Source organism: Vigna unguiculata, chromosome 10, assembly GCF_004118075.2.
Source record: "Vigna unguiculata cultivar IT97K-499-35 chromosome 10, ASM411807v1, whole genome shotgun sequence".
Classification (NCBI taxonomy): Eukaryota; Viridiplantae; Streptophyta; class Magnoliopsida; order Fabales; family Fabaceae; genus Vigna; species Vigna unguiculata.
Window position 1 is genome coordinate 36,541,416 of NC_040288.1, and position 19,108 is coordinate 36,560,523.

The following is a 19,108-nucleotide window of genomic DNA, read 5'->3' on the forward strand; positions in this document are numbered from 1 at the left end:
AATATATATTCTGCGGGAAATTTTATCTAGCTTAATTTATCTCTCACATTATGGTAAACTAAAATTAAAATTTCAGCATTAATAATAATTTGTTCAATTAGTAAGAATCAAACTCATAACTCATTAATTCAAATTGCGTTGACAACGTATAACTGTTGTTAGTAAATGGTATGCAAATATCCTGAGGTATGCTTTGACATTATATTTTAAGTTTAATATGCGAAAAGTAAACATTGACATTATATTTTAAACCTTAATTTTAATTTTTAGAAATCTTTATCTAAGCTTTAGTTAATAAGTTATTTTAAATAAAATAAAAGAAATGAATGCTAGTTTATTAAAAACATAAAAGAAATTAGTGTTATTTAATAAAATACAAGAGAAACAAACGTTTAAATGTGAATTCCATTTTATAAAAAAATATAATAATAGAGATATGTCATTTGTAATGACCTTAAAAGGAGGTAAATACAATTTTCTTGATATCATTGACAAAATTTCTTGAAATATACAAGCTGCCAGGTCTAACACAAAAATAACCTAAACAGGACCTGCTTCCTCGTATGTGTATATACTATACTATACTCACATGCCTCAACAAATTCAAACACACCAAGAACAAAGACCAGTTTTCTCCCAAAAATGTTGCTGCCCAAGAAGGTACTACCAACTAAAATATTGTTCAATGCACAATGAATGACTCGAATCAATATGAAGCCATGCAATCTGTTCAAAGAAGCAATGAGATTCTCTGGCATGAGAAGTTTATCTTACGGGATGTATGGCTAGGCCAAGTTGCAGATTTTTGGACATCTGAACATACAAACACTACCAATGAAGAATCCTTTTCAAAATGGATGGTGGCTATTCAGAAAATGTAAGTTGTTGAAGAAGCCTATTCAGAAAATGATAGCATATCAGCAATAATGAGCACTGTCATGAAGCATATGCAGCATTGTAGTGTTTGTCATCAACATAAAGGATCTCGGAAGTATTATAGTTTAATTCAATGGCCACCCAGGTGATTGTGAAGCCGGACCAGCTTTACAGTTCCATCCCCACCGCACGTAAGAAAACCATCGGAAACAACTTGTATATCTGTTACAGCAGCCTGTGACAATTTAAGCTAGCAGTATTAAGCAGCTATGTATGATTTTCACAGCCAGCAGGTACTAGCAATGGTGAGAGTTTTTGTTATGTTTAAAATAGGGGAATATGGTTGTAAACGCATTAAGAAATTTTTTTAATATAAAATTATGAAAAATTACCCGCACTACACCACCAAATCCACGAGAACTTGGCTGTAGAAAAGTGTGTTTTTCGTGTATCTTTGGCCAGTGATGTATTAACCTTGTGCTCTGGGCATCCCAGAGTTTGACATCTCCATCTGTGCTTCCAGTTAAAAACAAGCTGGTATTGGGAATGGTAACTACTTTTGTGACACTCCCTGTGATCATAAAGTTTAAGCAGAAATCACAAGAAAAAGAATAAATTCATAACTAAAAGTGCAAGTAAACCTTGTTCACCTGAGTGAGCCTTTGGAATGTACCAAAGCATCCCTTCTACATTCTGGTCCTTGTCACGAGCCAAAGATGAGACAGAGCTTTGTGCAATGTTATCAGCACGCCTGTGCCTTTTAGCCTTTCCAGTAGCTATAAAGCGGAAGTCATGAAGTCCAACATCACCACCTTTACCACCAGTCACAATAAGGGGGGATACAGAACCACTCCCCACATGATTATCAGAAACAGATACGGTTTGTGCACCACCTTCAAAATAGTAAGAGGTAAGGTTGGAATGTGATACGACATGGGGCAATCTTCATACATGAAACAGGACATAAACCCCTTTTTAAAAGAGAAAGATGACAAACCTTAAAACATAATTCAGCCTTCACAAAAATATACAAGGAACATTTCAGCACTAGAAGTTACAGTTTCACGGACAAGAGGCAAACTCCAATTCAAACCTGAATAAAAGTCTATTTTCTTTCAAAAAAGTTTACTTAGCAGTAATTTGTCACTCCCTCCCAATTTCAATAAATTTGATATGGATACAAGCAAATTCAATGATTCAATTATATAGCTTACTGTTTTTGCTAGATAAAAGAACCATTTATGTGATTTTTCCCAATAACTTGATCTTTGAGCATAATAGATTCATGACACGGTACAAAAACAGCAATTCGATGACCTAGTGGTCTAGACTCTACAGAGCTTGATCCTTGGGGCCTCCGTTCTTCTATATAGTGGTTAAATTTCAGCACAAGGCTGGGAGGGCCTCTTGACTATGCTAAATCCAAAGGATTTGTTATAAATCTTTCATATGGTTTTACCCAACAGTTTAAAAGCTTAGGATAGTCAGATCTTGGCATGCTATAAAAATATAAAACTATTTCTGTACCTTCAGCTAGATGCTTAAGCTTTAGAAAGTTGATTCGTGACATAACATAGAATCTCTACAACCAAATTGTAAAGAGTTCAACCCTTGCCACCACCATTTTTCAAATAAAATGTTGAAATTGCACTCAAGTTAAGAGGCCATACAATATCTACATGTCAAGCTCAAGGGACCTAGTGTGGGGGCGTATTAGAGATGTCATTAAAATATTAAAGCATTCATTCTTATCTTTCTGGAATAGTTAGATCGTAACGTTAAGATGTCCCACAATCTAAGAATATGACCATAAAACCCCTTTCATGTCTTGGGGCTTTTGGAAGTTAGTTGGGTGAACCTATTTTTACCACAAATTTATCCAATTTTAATGTTGGGTCACTGTAATGTCTAATTCTACAAATTTCATACTCCTGATGTCCAGTCTTGACATGAAAGGTGCTAAGATGTCCGACATTCACTAAAAATAAGGCCCTAATACTTAGTATAAGACTTGGGCAATCCTCCCTTCATGGGTTAGTTTTGGGAGTGAGTTAGACAGTCCATTTCCAGTATCAGAGCATCCAGTCTTGATGTCAGGCCACTGACACATGTCCAGTGCAGTAACTTCATGGTTCAAATGTCTATATAATAATAATTCTTCCCCCTTACGCTAGTTTTCGGGAGTAAGTTAAACCTGTTTATAATACATAACATGTATAAACATTCATTGATCAACCTAATATAGAGACAGACCTTCATGGCATAAAATGGATGCACGAGAAGTTGTGGGTGGAGCTAAAGTATCCCATATGACCACATTAGCACCATTAGAGCTATACCCAGCCACAGCTATTATCGATCCACTTGAGGAAAAATACGTGACATCCCTGAAATCACAAGTAAAACAGTTTGCATTTAAATAAGAGAAAATTAAATGTTTATTGGGGAAAAATAAAAAAAATCACATGCCAACTAAATATAAAACTCAAACTAGTTCAACAACGTGATAAACACATGTCAAATGGCTAATACATCACTCCTGATAATGGATGCAATTTTAATATTAAGTCAGTTTTAACTGTTAATGACAGGCTGTCGAGACCAACCTTGTCATTCATGTCTAGGACATAACTACAACCACAACATAGGATAACAAACGAGGCAAAAATGCCTCCCCCGACAATGAAATATCAATAGTATCTCTAATATCAGCTGAAGTACTAAAACCTATCAATATCTCAGCAATTGCAACTAAAAGTTGGTGAAGAGAAAGTACATACGAAGCATGACCATTGAAGCAAAGAGATGATTCTGTTGGACGGACATTGCTCCTTCCTCCAACCTCCAGCTGCCATGTACAGACAGTTCCATCTAATGCAGCACTGGCAAACCGGTGTCCAAAGTGGTCAAACTTTAAGGCTGAAATTGATGCAAGGGCATAAGGTGGAGGGACATTGGCAGCAGGCAGCACTCCATATGTAGCAGTAGCTTTGTCTCTGTTGAACTGTATTTATAAAGCTTCTTATTAGCCATAAGCTTGAATTATTGTCCACGTATGCTATTAATAACTGCAGCAATCCAGATATTATATACAAATATCTATTTGTTTTATTTAGGGAGGGGGAGTTACAGTAATGGCACAGGAATTGGAACTTCAAACTCTTTCAAAATAATAAACAATGAAAAAGTCTACATAGGATGATAGATCTTCATTCAAAAGAATAATTGATTCAAAAGAAACCCTCCTCTCTAGGGGCAAGGATTGTATGTGCCATTGTGCATCAAGCTTGAACGGTAAACCAAGTAAACTTATAAGATGGGGGGAGGGGAACTGTCTGCATTTGTTTGTACAAATACAAACACATACAGTTACATCCGCATCTACCATATATGTATAGCAACTAGGAATTTCCCTACCTCCCACAAGTAAATGTGTGTATTGCTAGAACCAACCAAGAAGAATGGCCTCATTGGATGACTAGACAAAGCCCTGGTACTTATGTTCTCCAAAGTGGCAGGTGGATCAACAAAATCTTCAAAATCTTGTTGAATTTCCCAACCTAATCTTGAGGCACCAATATCAGCATAACCAAGCATTCCTAATACTCCACCACCTGTCAAATCATTGCTGGGCCAAGCTGAAGAGCCCACACCGACAGTTGCTCCACCCAGCCCAAGGTGTGCCCCTTTCTTGCTCCCAAGTCCAACACCAGGAGAAACACATGTTGGAGTAGGGGTAGATTCTGAACCTGCCCATCCATTCTGAGGCCAGTCAGCTGTGGCCCACAAAAGACCATTTGATTTACCACTGTGTGGTGTCTCATCTTCCAGATGAAAGAACACTATACCCTGAATTAGATAAACAAAAACAAAAACATTATTATATACTTTGCATGTCCATAATTAATATTTAATATTTTTAATTTAAACTATTTTAATAAAAAAATCGGGATTATCAATTCATTGTACTTTTATTTGAGTACTAAATTCAGTTCTTTGCTCCACCTTTCAATGCCCATTCATAAAAATAAACTCAACACAGAACCCTAAAGCCCATATAAAAGGCTAAACAAATTATAGAATTTTTTTCTACATAAAACATACGGGCATGCAAATGAAAAATTTAACATCCAAGCATCCAAAACTTCAGAATAACATCAATTAAGATCAAAACCTTCTTGTTGCTAGCAACTGCAGCTTCCTGTTGACAAGTAGAGTTTATACACAATGCCTGCTCAAATACAAGCAACAATGTCATTCTTATTATATACATATATGTGGCCATATGAAAATGATTAAACAGAAGGGGAAATCACCTCCAAAAGTTCCCCATTTCTCTTGTACATTTCTCTTGGACTCTGGAAAACTATAAAATTTGTGGAAGTTATATCTTTCTTGTTTGATCCTGCAGAAGGATGACCATTTAGAGATGTTTCTTTAACAGGAGTTCCAACTTCATGATTAGAAGATCTAAGATTAAATTCGTCACCACATGTATCATCAGTGTTATGCAGGTCTGTCATAATCATTGACAAGTCATTCCACCCCTTAGTGTGCATATGATCCAAATCATTTGGCCAATTGAGTTTTTCCTGTGCAAAGCAATCAAATATCAATTTGGGATCTGCACTGTGATCCCATAATAACTGATGAACTGAATAATCTTTCCTGTTCCCCAGTTTCAAAACGTCCAGGTTTTGGTTCTGACTGAATTCAGATTTATGTTTTAACCATTCAAGAGTCTTTACATTCGAATCATTCTTTACTTTCTGCCACAAAAATTCTGCATGTTGTTTAACATGATAAGAAGAGATGTGACTAACTGATGTTATCAGTAGATCACATAGGCTATATGAGACTATCCGAATCTTCTCTGGCAAGCTAATGTTTTCAGAATCCATATTGATGATACAAGACTCTCCATAAGCATACTTTCTGCGGAAAAGACCAGACAAATTACCATCAAGTTTGGCAAGAACCGAATTCAAATTTGATATCATGAATCTAGACATATGCTGCCACAAGCAGGTCCCTAAAATCTTCCATCTTTCATCATCAGGAATTGAATGCTGTATATCATGTTCAGACAATTGAAGGCTTTGTATAACAGGTACGGAAGAAGTTTGAGCCAACAACTGTCCAATTTTTGGAATAAGCTTCTTTAGATTCACCATATCAACATCATAAGGATTACGGCCATTAGATTGTGCAATAAAGAATGGTTCAACCATATACAAAAGCACTTCCGAGTTTTTCCGAAGCCAGGCTAATGAAAAAAGCAAATAGTACTCATAAAAATCTAGGATATCAAGAAGTGGTTTGATAAGATCTTTGCTAATAGAACTCAACTGGATCCTCAAAGTTGCTCTTAAAAACCACAATGAAATAAAAACACCTTCAATGCAGCAATATGAAGCATCCGAAAACTTAGGTTTGCCATCAATAAGCGGATCTTGTTGAGAACTTTCCATACTGCAGGCACAAAATAATCTTGAATAGAAAAAGGAGACTTCTTCGGCAGTCTTAAAGAGGGGTGTAATCCTAGAGTGATATAAATTGAAATCATCAAGCATATCGCTCTTCTTTTGAGACAGTTCCCCTTGAGTACATTCATCTGTCATATCATACCCAATGCACAATGATCCGTGATGGCAAAGTAAGAGTAAAATCTGCAGAATAGGGAAAGTAAAGAGTTGTAACAGAGGTATATTGCTGAACAGTAACACATATACAGAAGGGGAAAAATTGGAGCAGAATAGTATACCATGCCTATTAGACAGTGGGGAGCCAATAAAAACCTCTGTTCAAATAGGGCAAGCCCGCTGTATAACTTCTGTTTAAAACTTTCCACTGATTTCTCATAGTACTTCATGTACTCTTCAGAATCAGAAGCTTCTCCATTGTATTCTGAAAAGGTGTCAAGCCAGCTTGGATGCTCTCTTATCAATTTTGATAAGTAGCAAAGTGCCAAATTCAATTTAATATGGAACTCCAGATGCATAGAAACATTAGCAGACAACCAGTTAGAGCCTTTTCTAGGTAAAGGCATAAGACTATCGGACAGCACATCATGACTGTCACCTAATTCACTGTCTTGATCTGCAGTCCCAGGCATGCTCAGTGAAGATGAGAAGTACTCCAATGCTTCAAGCTTGAAACATGACAACATTATGAATAATTACTGACCAGTAATAATGCATAAACAATTAATCTAAAGCTGCTGCAAGGAAAACTTAACTTGATGAATAGCAACACCAGTTCAATTAGGATGGTAGAATTAAAGTACAGTACAATAAGAAGCTGACTTTTCCATCTTTAAAGCAGAAAACTTGTATCACTCCTAGACATAAGTCTAGGAGAGGTGCAGTAAGTAAACACTACACAGTTTTCATATCAAACTGTACAAGATAAACAGAGCTTAAGACATGCTATTGAGTAAATGGTTTGAGTTTTGACATCACTAGAATTCATTAGACGTGCTGTAGTTCAAGCAAACTTGTTTTTTTCACAGACGTACAAAACTTAATTAACTTGTAATTGACTAATATCATATAAAGTTCACTTACAGGATTACCACATCTTTTTAAGGAAGCAACTGTCATCAAAGTTGCCCATCTTAGAAGAATTGCAGAATTGTGCTCCCCCACAGCGTTCCGCATGCTATTCTTTGTTGCTAGCATTTGGCAATAAAAACCAATGGTAGGGTCCAGAAAATGACCACAATTGAACATGACAGTGGACTCTGGAGGCACAGGGTGTACTGAATACTCAAGCATTCTATAAAAGGATTTGTAGTAATTACCCATTTCCCACTGCAAAACAAAGACATCCGGTTAGAATTATGATCATGTATGATGCATGTCACTACAAGAAGAATATAACCAACAAACGGATAAATTGAATAAAAGTACTCTATGGGGTACAAAAAATAAATCAGGCCAACCTCACTAAAACTAATCAGACTGGACCAATATCAGCCACAGCCATACCCTAGGCTGAGAAAGGAAAAATATTAGTTAGGTCAGCCAGCCCAATTTCAGCCCAGCTTCATCTTGGGGCTATGAAAGAAAATTATACATATAACGGAAATAAGAACCACAAATAACTGTTGTCAGTAGATCACATAAGCTAAACAAAATCAATTTAATTGACTCTGGCATTTTATGTTAGCAGAATTTATAGATACTAGCGTAGACTCCCTAGTCCTCTATAAGCAATGTCATCTAGACATGCTGCCACAATCGGGTTCATAAAATCATCAGGAACTAAATTCTCCATACCCATAACATGTTTATCTTATGTACAATTGGACCCTAAAAGGTTTTGTATCTTATTTATAACAAGTCAACAAAAATCTAGCATTTTATAAAAAAATTATAGTAATCACTTGTTTTGAAGTGGAGATCAAGGAGAGCTAGCTGTACATGGTAAATGAACATGTATTAAGCAAGCCCTAAAAAAGCAGAAAATAGCAGAAAGTCTTTAGAAATAAATTAATGTTCGTATTTTTGGCACCTCCAGAAGGCTTGCAAGCCAGTAGTCTCCTTTATCAATTGCAGATGGAAGTATGTACTTTGTAATTAGGTGACGCTCCAAAGGTCCCCTATGGCCATCAACAAGTCGACAAATGACTAAGGCAAGCTGTTCATCCCCAAGATTCTTAGCACAAACGTTTATAGCAGAAGAATGATCACCTCCAAGCAAAAAGAAAGCAACTGCTAATTCCAGCTGATGCCTTCCCAGTAATACATAAGCATTTTTTAAAGCAGCAGCTTTATTTTTCTCATCCTGTAATAAAATTATTATGGCTGAATTGATGACTTAAAAACATTAATATGACAAAACAGTATGTAGGATAAGAATCCAATGCTTATACAATTCAAGTTAAAACAATGAATAACAATTAAAATCTACATGACTATATCAGTCTAATCTAAGTTACTAAGGACCTGTTCAGGAAAATATCTTGATATTTTTCAATCAATTCTTATTATACAAGAACTTATGTTATAAGTGCTTAAAATTCAATAAGCTTTGGATACACACATTAAAAATTTTGACATGTTTGGATTCCCAACTACACAAGCACCTAAGATATTGTCTTATTTTAAAAAATGAATTATGATTAGAAACTAATAAATAATTACTAGCCACAATTTAACTATTTTTACTTTCAAAAAACAAAATTAAGTATCATAAATTTTAAAAAATTAAGTGACAAAAATTAAGAACCATAAAAGAATTAAAATATTTAATTATCAAAACATGATTAGAATACAAATTAAGGTGTTAAAATTAAAACTATGTTTCCTTCTATATGATTTGTTGTAGAATGTTGTAGTAATTTTTTGTTTCCTTCTAGAATAGAGTGCAGTAGTGAAACTTTTATGATGATGATTTCTATCTATCTATCTATCTATCTATCTATCTATCTATCTATCTATATATATATATATATATATATAGTTAAGCGGGATTGTAAATAATAAATTTATGGTATAAACTTAAAAGTTGCACCATTTGACCACCACCCACTATTGTACAAGGTAACATACAAAAACTTACAACATAAGTTCTGCATATGCCTTTCCTATAGGCTATCTTGGAGAGCTTATGAAAATAAGCTAAAAGCATCTTATGGACAAAACCATATGATATTTTCGTAATTTCAAATAAGTTGTTGATAAGTTCTTGTAAATGAGGCCAAAGGCCCATATTGGCATTGATGAAAAAGGAAACATTATAAAACACACTGGTTCTTGTAGAATTGTAAGAAAATTCACCTGAAAATTGCGAGAAAGAAAGCCCACTAGAGGCTTATCCTTCTCATCCTTACTAATTTTGAAAAGGCCGGCCAAAACATGAATTCTATTCAATGCAATATACAGCAAAGCGCAATCCTTTGGATTTTTGTTCTTCAAATACTGAGCTCTTGCCAATTTCTCCATCTAGAGCAAGTCAAACAAAACAAGCATTAAAACTCTTTGAATTTGAAAAATAGTAATAAAAATAAGAAATTATGAGTTATGACAATAGTTTACAGAAGACAAGCACATAAACAATAGATAAACCAACAATTAGTGAAATAAAAATTTTCCTTCCATGCTCTAATTTTGTCAAAGCAGACAAAAAATCCCAGGTTTTCTTGCAACATCATGGCACCATGCAATCAGCAGAAATATAGAATAAAGGAATCAACAAGAGGAGCTGGATTTTCACCCTTGATAAACACATTTTAATTCATCACAGCAGTTGGTACTTCATATACACCACAACTACTTTCCAGGGTCCCAACTCCCAACAAAGTGTATAACTGTAAAAGGACACTAAAATATTCTCCAAAAAAGAACATATCAAAAGTATGCAATTCTCAACATCTGGTTCAGCATGAAAAAATAGGCTTACAAATATTTTCTAATTTTCAGAAGGAGAAAAAATGTAAAAATCCAAATTGAATTGTCAAAGTCCATAAGGTAGCATAAAGATTTGGAACCAATTAAGGAGAAAGGCTATCTTCACGATAAACTTGAACAGCTTTCATCAGTTTGATTAGAGCATTTCCTAATAAGAGTTCCTTATGAATAGAAACATTATTTTAATGTGGGTCTCACATCCATAAGTTATTTAAAAATGAAGATTTGCTTAGAAACCTACATTTTAATTTTTTTATTGGCGATGTTTTTATTCATGAGCAACTCTTATTGGAAATGCTCTTGAGCTACAAAAAGTAAAAAGTTTATGGGATGGGTCTAGACTGGTCACCCTTATTGGATCAACATCAAACTATCTACAAATGTCAAGTACTACAAACTTCACATTCAAGATGTTAAATTTTCGGTATAAGAGGTATGTTGGAGATCCAATATTTACTAGTGATACAGCAAAAATAGTATAATATAAATGAGAGGCAACCCTCACCACAAGAGCTAGATTATGGGATTGAGTTATGCCTTAAGCCAAAACTCTAAGATGGGATTAAAGTCTTAGATCCATTATTGGGCCACTTGCATAGCAGACCTATAGCCTTGGACATAAAACTACATAGTATTCAACATTTCAATACTACAGGAATAAAAATTCTCCATAAGCATTAATCATTTAAAAATAGATTCCTACAATGTCAAGCTCATTCTTAAGGCTAATAATACAATCCAACAAGTACAAACTATCACTAGTTAGTTAGATATATACCTAGATGTCCTTTAATTTATTTTAACTTTGATTGATAATTCCTACAAAATGTTAAATTCATTCTTCCATGCTAATAAATTAAAGGGAAATTTTTAAACCATGATACACTGTATGTAAATCTTAACAATATGGTGAAATCTTTGTCGCCAAACATTAATGACAAAAATGCAAAGAATTCATGAGATATGAAACAGCTTAAATAAGCAGGCAAACTAGTCCTTTGAGAAACTATACATAGATTGTGATGAGTCTGTCTGTAAGTGAGGAATAGAAGTATAACTAATCTATATTTTCTTTCAAAATTTTATCTTAGATAAACCCTAGAATAACAGTAGGTCATGTAAACTCTTACATGATATAGCAGCAACATGCTAGAAACTTAAGGTTTTACTTTCCAAGATTTTGTTTCATGTTTGTTACCCCTTATAGAACATGGAGAAGAATGGAAAATACAATAAGACTAAGCATTACCCTTGCACGTAATTGAGGTATATTAGCATACCAAAAGCCCAAACCCAAAGCACGCATTTCTTGCCACGATGGTTCATTGGGTATGACAGAACCAAATAAATTATCTAGGCTTTCAGAGTGATAAGCCCATACAAACAATCTTGAGTTAACAAGCAACTCTTCAAAAGACGAAGCTCTACCAAACTTTCGGAGAAAAAGCAGTTGCCGAAACCGTAGTACAACCCAAAACCTACAAGGAAAAGTTTAGAAATCACATCACTCATGTACCAACTACCAAAAGTCAGACATCTACAGATCAGATCCAACCACCACCAAATGTTTATAAGATATACCATCTAATTTCACTTAAAATCAACATCAGCAACTGGCAATCATATTTTTGCAGTTCCACAGCCATCTTTGAAGAATTTTGACATTAACAATATCATTAACAGGTACTGAATCTCCATGGTAAGAATATTAACATAATGCATAGCTCACGAAGGGACAAAGGACACATAGTCAACAACATAAATCACATGATTCCAGAAGCTTGGCATATTGATAGAGTCTGAAAATTCCTGACAATGTAGAAATCATATTAAAATATTTCCCTTCAATACTACCCTAATAGAAAAAAAAAGAAAAAAAAACCAGAAACAACCCATGTTATCAACCTTTGTTTCTTCTTATACTTCTATTAGAAGGAAAATTATATTAACCCTTCTCACAAAGTATGTTAAGAATGGAAAACACTTAAAATAGCCAACACATCCTCTGAGTAGTTAAGAATATACTCAGACTCAAATACAGTTCTTAAGGTAAGTCCTGTGCAAGACCTTGTCAGGATTGTTTAACATATGTAAAAGAGCTTACTTGTCAGAATTAACTTTTTCTTTCACTACTGATGTAATATACATATACATAAATGAATTAGCTAAGAGATCATTGAACTCAGACATTTTACATATTTTCCAATCTCAAGTGACCTTACTATTTAATAATTCTCATATAAATGCATAGAACATGATTTTAACAAAGTGACATCAGATGCTTTGCCATTGACGTTCAAATGAAAAATGTAACATGAAAGCTTCGGTAGCTTGTCAATTTACTTGGTATTACAATTGCCATCTGCGTGTAATGAACCCAAAGTGGATAATATTTAAAGAGAGTTCCAGTTCTATTCAAAGATTCAGAGGTAGTAGGTCTTCAATTGAAGACCTTATATACTTAGTCTTACATTTTGTTCTCTATTCCAAAATTTCCACCAAGGATTTTAATGATATAACATCTACTAACTTTTATTCACATTGAGTTTGGTAGCGTAGGAGATCCCACACCGGCTAGGAATAAGGCCAAGTTATAATATATAAATGGGGTGCAATCCTCTTCTTTCAAGCCAATCTTATAAAGTTGAGTAAGGCATAAACCCACTTACTAAAATATTGGAAGAAACTTCATTGATAGTTTCCTATTACAAAGTACTTTAAGCCTAACTCAATCTTACAAAACCAGGTTATAAGGTTTGCACTTACTTATATACTATAAGTTTGACCGTATTTTTAGTGGATGTTAGATCTCCACGCACTATATCATATTAGAAAGTGAGACTAAATTTAATTCAATCAAACAAAACTAACTTATAAAATAAAGATTTATCTATAGCTATATATTGTATTTAGTGTGGGATTTGGATTTTATAGGGTTCAATTAGAACTAAACCACTTTCCAATATGTCGGTCTATCCTATATCCATTAAAAGAACAACTTACCATGTTATCCATGTCATAAGCCCACAGTGTTGTGAGAATGTAATGGAAAAAAACCCAAGTCCCACATTGACTACAGATAGTACCAAAGTACAGTATATAAGTGAGGACAATCTTTACCTTATAAGTTGGTTTTGTGAGTCTAAATTAAGTTTAAAATCCACTTTATAATACTTTCAACAACTTTTTCTTATGATTTATCGAACAAAAAATATAAAGAATAAAAAGAAAATAAAACAACAAAGCACAAAAATGTTAAATACGATCATGAATACCTTCGCCCCGGTTCATCAAGACTTTGATATGCAGACGATGAGTGTGCACTACTAACTTCACTAAGGAGATCAATAATTGCAAGAATATGTGTCTTCTCTACACCGATCAAAGGTGGTAAATCAGGAAATTTCTCAAGAGATTCAATAAAGCCATTAAGCTCAGATTTTGTTGAGAAAATGCTATCATTTTCAGCATTGGAACCTGAATTATACGGAAACGGGAACAAGCTACTTTCAGCCTGTGAAATTGATGTGATTGATGCTGAATCCCCACCCCATTGAAATCCCTTACCCTGAGAACCTTTTGATATACAGCCTTCGAGATAATTTGATAATACAATATTTGGAATACCAATTCTTTTAGGGATGTGTCTCTTTTTAGGATCATAAGTAGAACTCAGGCATTCAACAAGATGCCTCACAGCTACAAAAGCACGTTTCCAGTTACCTGAAAACATTAAAAATAATAACAATAAAATACATGAAAAACATGCTATCATTCCCATTACATAATTGAGTACATTAGTTGAGTCATCAGTCATACTTAAAGAAAACAATTTACTCAACCATTACCTGAACTGATATTAGTAAGTAGCACATCAGGGTGATAAGTAGGCAACGATCCACTGATTATCTCAGTTACTTCTAAGATGCTCCATAAACCAACCTTGGTCAGAAGTTCAAATTTTAATTGTTCCTTGGCCAGAAAAAAGCTACTGGAATTGTCCTTCATATTGATTTTTTTTATAGACTGCACAGAATTAAAATCTACTTGACTGTCTCCATCTGTCTTATCTATGAAAGCACCAATGTCATATTCAGTAAAAACTGCAGAAAGTACGTCTTCATATATTTTATCCTCACAATTATAAGCATTAGGCTTTGAATCACAAGGATGAAAATTACTCCCTTGCTTTATATCCATGTGGAACAACCAATGACTAAATATACTAAAGTAATTTCTATGAATAACCACTGCTGCAGCTCTAGGTCCCCATAAGAAATCATAAATTGGAATGAAAGTGTGAGCATATGCAATGCGAACCCATATATTCATTTTTGAAAAATTTACAGAGTTTGACAAAGTTGTACCAATACAACGCTTAGGAGCATATATTTGCAATTCATTATGCAAACAAACTCCAAGCAATAACTCCCCTGTTCCTAAAGTTAACCACCGTAGAGCAATAACATCACTATTAGTCTTTATTTTATCCTCCAAAATAAAAGTCCCTGCACTGATTAATGGTACAGCATCCCATATATGTATGGTATTGATAGCATTGGAATTGCTCTCATGACCGATCGTGGCAATCTTCTCACCACAGTCAGAGAAACATATACCCTTGATGGGACCATCATGTGCAACAAGCACACCCACAAGCTCCCATGGCAAGTGTTGAGTCAATGAGTTCCCTGGTTTACTTTTCCAGAGTTTCAGGATGCCTTCGGAGGAGCCTGTGACCATGATGTATGTAGGATAATTACTACAAAGATCATTTGCAAAGCCAAACTCTTGTTGTATATGGCTTACAGTGCCTGGATTAGCCACAGCGAAACTAGTAACCAGATCATTGGAACTTGGAAACTCACATGAACACGGATTTACAGTAACACAATATTTTTTATCAGCAAATGTACTTTCAAATGCCCAAACACTACAGTCATCAATGCTTTTAGCATCAAAATTGCATTCACAACAGTTTGTCATCATGTCAAATGAGTGCAAGTTAACTTCCCACGATAGGGCCTGAAATCTCCCCATCCATACTGCCAACAACATAAGTTTACTGCTGCAAAAAGTTTTGTCACAGGTGGAGTTCAAGGGAATTGTGAAGATATCAAGAGGCCCGTCTTCATAAGGACCATGACCATTGAAAGGAATAGTGCATAAGTAGTGACATTCTATGTTTTCCTCTTCAGTTCGACAAATATTGACAATGAAGCAATCAATCCCCCGGGTATGTCCCATAAAAAAAAACAGTTTGTCACCAAGTATTGAAGGTGCCCATGTCAAGCTTGTGTACAAGGAGCATGAGTCTTGAGTGGCAAGCTTTCCACAGAGTTCCATAGTAGGAACCAAAGTTGGACATCCCAAAACGCAGTTTGAAATGTTAGAAAGTGACCAAAAAAGAAGCAGTCCATTAGAATCCAGAGAAGCAGCAAATTGAACTTTGGATGTATAAGGATGAATTGAAACCTTTAAGATTTTCCCACTATGACCATCTAAGTTCAAAACCCCACCAGTCAAATAGGGGGACATGTTATCTGTGTTAGCATTATCAATGGAGTTCTCCACAGCATCATGTATTGTTAAAATACGGAAATTTGACCAAACTAAGGAATTACAAGACAATAGCTGAAGTGGAGAGCATATAATAGGTGGACCAGAAAGGCAATTTCTCATTAAAATAACCTTTTGAAGAAGTATCGCATTTTTAAAATCAGATGAGTTAAACTTGTATACATTTGCTATGTCGTGGTTCTGGAGTTCATGCCTCTTCCATAACGTTACTCGGGGAAATCTCAGTGGGGAAACATCATCAAGACAGTGGACAGCCCAAAAGCTAAGAACCATTCCAGGACCAAACCCAACTATCCAATCGCAATTTCTGACATCATACTCAAATCGTTTGGAAAACACTTGTTTGGACTCTTCACCAGTTCTAAATATTCCCTCGAATTCTGCCCCCCATCTCACAAATATATCTGAACCAAGAGTTCCATTTAAGGTCTGATTAATCTCAATAACAGCAACAACAAAAAAGGAGAAACCAGCATTTTTCTGATCATTGATGTCCTTCCCAACTCTTCTTGCCTTTCCATTATTAATTTCACTCCATAACCTTGCAGTCCCATCTAAGCTGCAAGTCAACAATACATGCCTTACTGAAGACTTACCGTATCTGTTTGATAACTTACCTCTTGATGGTCTCCATTGAATCATTACAACAGGTAGGGGATGATGTAGCTTGACTTTTGAATATTCAGATAGTCCGTTGCTTTGACATACAACCACACATTTGTTTTCCTCATTGGTCAAAGCCCCTTCAATCTGTTCTTTACTAGGATGTGCTGCAGTTGCTGAAGGGCCCTCAATAGACCACGTTGCAGAAACAAGAGTTTGGGGTATATCTGCTTTAAATTTCCAAGCAACCTCCCAACATTTGTTGCTCCTTTTCCAGAAAACCACCTCCATTCCAACAGAAATTATTCCATCTCCTGATCCAGTCCATTTGACGTTTGTAACTTTCGTATGTTGTACAAGCACTGCATTCTGGCTCCAACAAAAAGAACCTGAATATGAGTGACAAGATTGTGCTTTTAATATATAGAACTAACAAAAGAGAAGACTCTTCCTAATGTAAAATTTCCCCTTTTCTTTTTAATAAGAATAAATATATTTGAAGCAGGATCTAAAGAAGTGTTAGAACAGAGGACAAGACATCCTCCAAAGAGAAATAAAAACAAAACAAACCTCGAACAAGAAAAGCAAAAACAAGCAATCTAAGATTGCCAATCTCTTTATAATATATCTAAACCTCTCCAAAATAGGCGTTGACCCCATTTTATGATAAACTGTGTAAAGGTGTTGACAGACTTTACAAGACATGGAGGTCCTATTTAATTGTCTTTTACTCCAGACAATATGGAAGACATTAAAAAGCATGTAAACGTTGAGTAATTGAGTTCACTTTGAACTAACCCTTATCCAAAAGGTAACCTTGGAATGGTCACTGAAATATCCTCTTCCTTAAAATGTTGCTGGACCAGTTCTCAAAAGCCAAAACTCACAAAGCACTAAAGGAAAGGAAAAGATAACAAAAAATTAAAATGAACTGAGCTTCTCCCATGAGCTAAAACCAACTTCTACACCTCAGCTTCTGAACAAGTTAAATGAGAGAAGTTCTATATGAGTTAAATGAATGCATAAGTATATTTAACTTAAATAGAAACACAATTCATTTTCCATCCTTCTCCAATAAATATTAGAAGTTTATTCAAAATGACCTATGCAACTTGCATTTTCATAAACGAGTGACTGTGAAACAATGAAACAACAATCATAAACATGTGAACAAATACTCAATATTACGACTCTAGAGTAGAAGCTTAAAATTGTTGATTCAATTTACTTGTCCCCACAAGCACACTAAAATTCAACAAATTAAGCCTATAATATGTCTAAAACTTTGAATTACTTTAATTGCTATTTGGTCCCTATACCTACACATTTTTTACGTTTCAGTCCCTACAGCTAAAAACTACTCGTGTTAGTATCTATACGCACTTCTTAAATCCGCCCAAGTCATTGCCATTCAGAATTCTGGAGACTAAAACGTATTGAAAGAAGTGTAAATTAAGAAAGTGTATTGTATGTGTAGGAACTACACGGAGTAGTTTTTACACGTAAAACATAAAGATTATGTAAACATGTGGACGAAATGAGTAATTGAAGCTATTAATTTCAGCAATTGAAGCAAAGAGAGAGTGGAAGTCGAAGTTACCTTTTGCAGCGGTGGAGTTGTGGTGGAAAAGACATATGCAGTTATCGGAAGCGGCAGCAAGGTCGCCGGAGGAGGGTGAGCGAGGGGACCAGGCGACGGCAGCGAGGGGATCGGCTGAGAGCTGAAAGGATTGGCGGAAAATGGGGCCGATGCGGGATTGATGAGGGGAAAGAGGAGAAGGGAAGTGAGAGATAACGAGGAGAGAAGAAGCGGCGTAGGCGATCCAAGAGTAGCCGGCGAAGTGAGGGAGGAAATCGACGGCGGATTCAGATAAGGTAGGGGCGGGTGGGACCATGTCGGATCTGAGGAGACAGAGGGGAAGGTGATCGATGGGGTTCATCTTCGTGTTTCGGATTGACGTATCTGATTCCGCCATTGTTACTCTCTTTCTCTCGTCGGAAGAAGAAGAAGAAGAAGAAGATACCAGTGTTTGCTTTGTGTTGGTAGTTTTCTATTTCAGTGTTTTATTCTGTAATTGTTTAATGTTTTTTTTTCTTATTTTAAGTTATATTTTTTCTTTTTACATTTAAATAATTATTATTATATAACACACACTCAAATATAGAATCTTCTCAACGAATTAATTATATTTTTGTCTCTCAAAAATTTAAATTAGTCTATTTTGGAAAGTTTGAATTAATTTAGTCCTATAACTATGTAAATAAGTGTCTTTAGTCATTTTAACAAGATTTTATGATTTTATTAAGTTTATTTGACGTTTAAACACATTTCATTATAGTATTTTAGTTTGTTTATACCATTTGATACATTGTCATTTCATTATTAGCTAGAAACATGTTTGAAATATCAAATAAACTTAACAAAATTTGGTTTAACGGACTACATCCACACAATTCTAAAGATGAATGATTAAATTGGTTAAAGATTTTCAAGAGGAACTAATTTCAATGTTCTCTACAAGTTGAATGACCAAAAACATATTAACCATTTAAAAAAGATTAAATATGTTTTTGGTCCCTTAATTTTCGATGCAAATTGGAATTAGTCTCTTAACTTTGTTAAGTTTATTTGATGT

At 34.9% G+C, this 19,108-nt stretch overlaps 1 protein-coding gene across 3 annotated transcripts; it reads right to left on the reverse strand.

Annotated features, from left to right (window-relative positions):
* Positions 1–454: 454 nt before the first annotated feature.
* LOC114167099 lies at positions 455–18,521 on the reverse strand. Of its 3 annotated transcripts, XM_028052047.1 has the most exons (17): positions 18,073–18,521; positions 14,138–16,861; positions 13,565–14,012; positions 11,539–11,767; positions 9,660–9,824; positions 8,392–8,664; positions 7,443–7,688; positions 6,641–7,027; positions 5,366–6,545; positions 5,193–5,281; positions 5,051–5,107; positions 4,294–4,725; positions 3,657–3,880; positions 3,130–3,263; positions 1,527–1,769; positions 1,269–1,447; positions 455–1,111 (listed from the first exon to the last, which is right to left on the reverse strand). In XM_028052047.1, the coding sequence occupies exons 1-17, from the start codon at positions 18,446–18,448 to the stop codon at positions 1,007–1,009; spliced, it is 7,491 nt and encodes a 2,496-aa protein (XP_027907848.1). In that variant the 5' UTR covers positions 18,449–18,521; the 3' UTR covers positions 455–1,006. The 3 variants fall into 3 exon arrangements, with proteins under 3 accessions (XP_027907848.1, XP_027907847.1, XP_027907849.1); XM_028052046.1 differs by having other exon boundaries at positions 5,193–6,545; positions 18,073–18,520; XM_028052048.1 differs by having other exon boundaries at positions 5,193–6,545; positions 14,138–16,841; positions 18,073–18,215.
* Between the last annotated feature and the right edge of the window lie 587 nt (positions 18,522–19,108).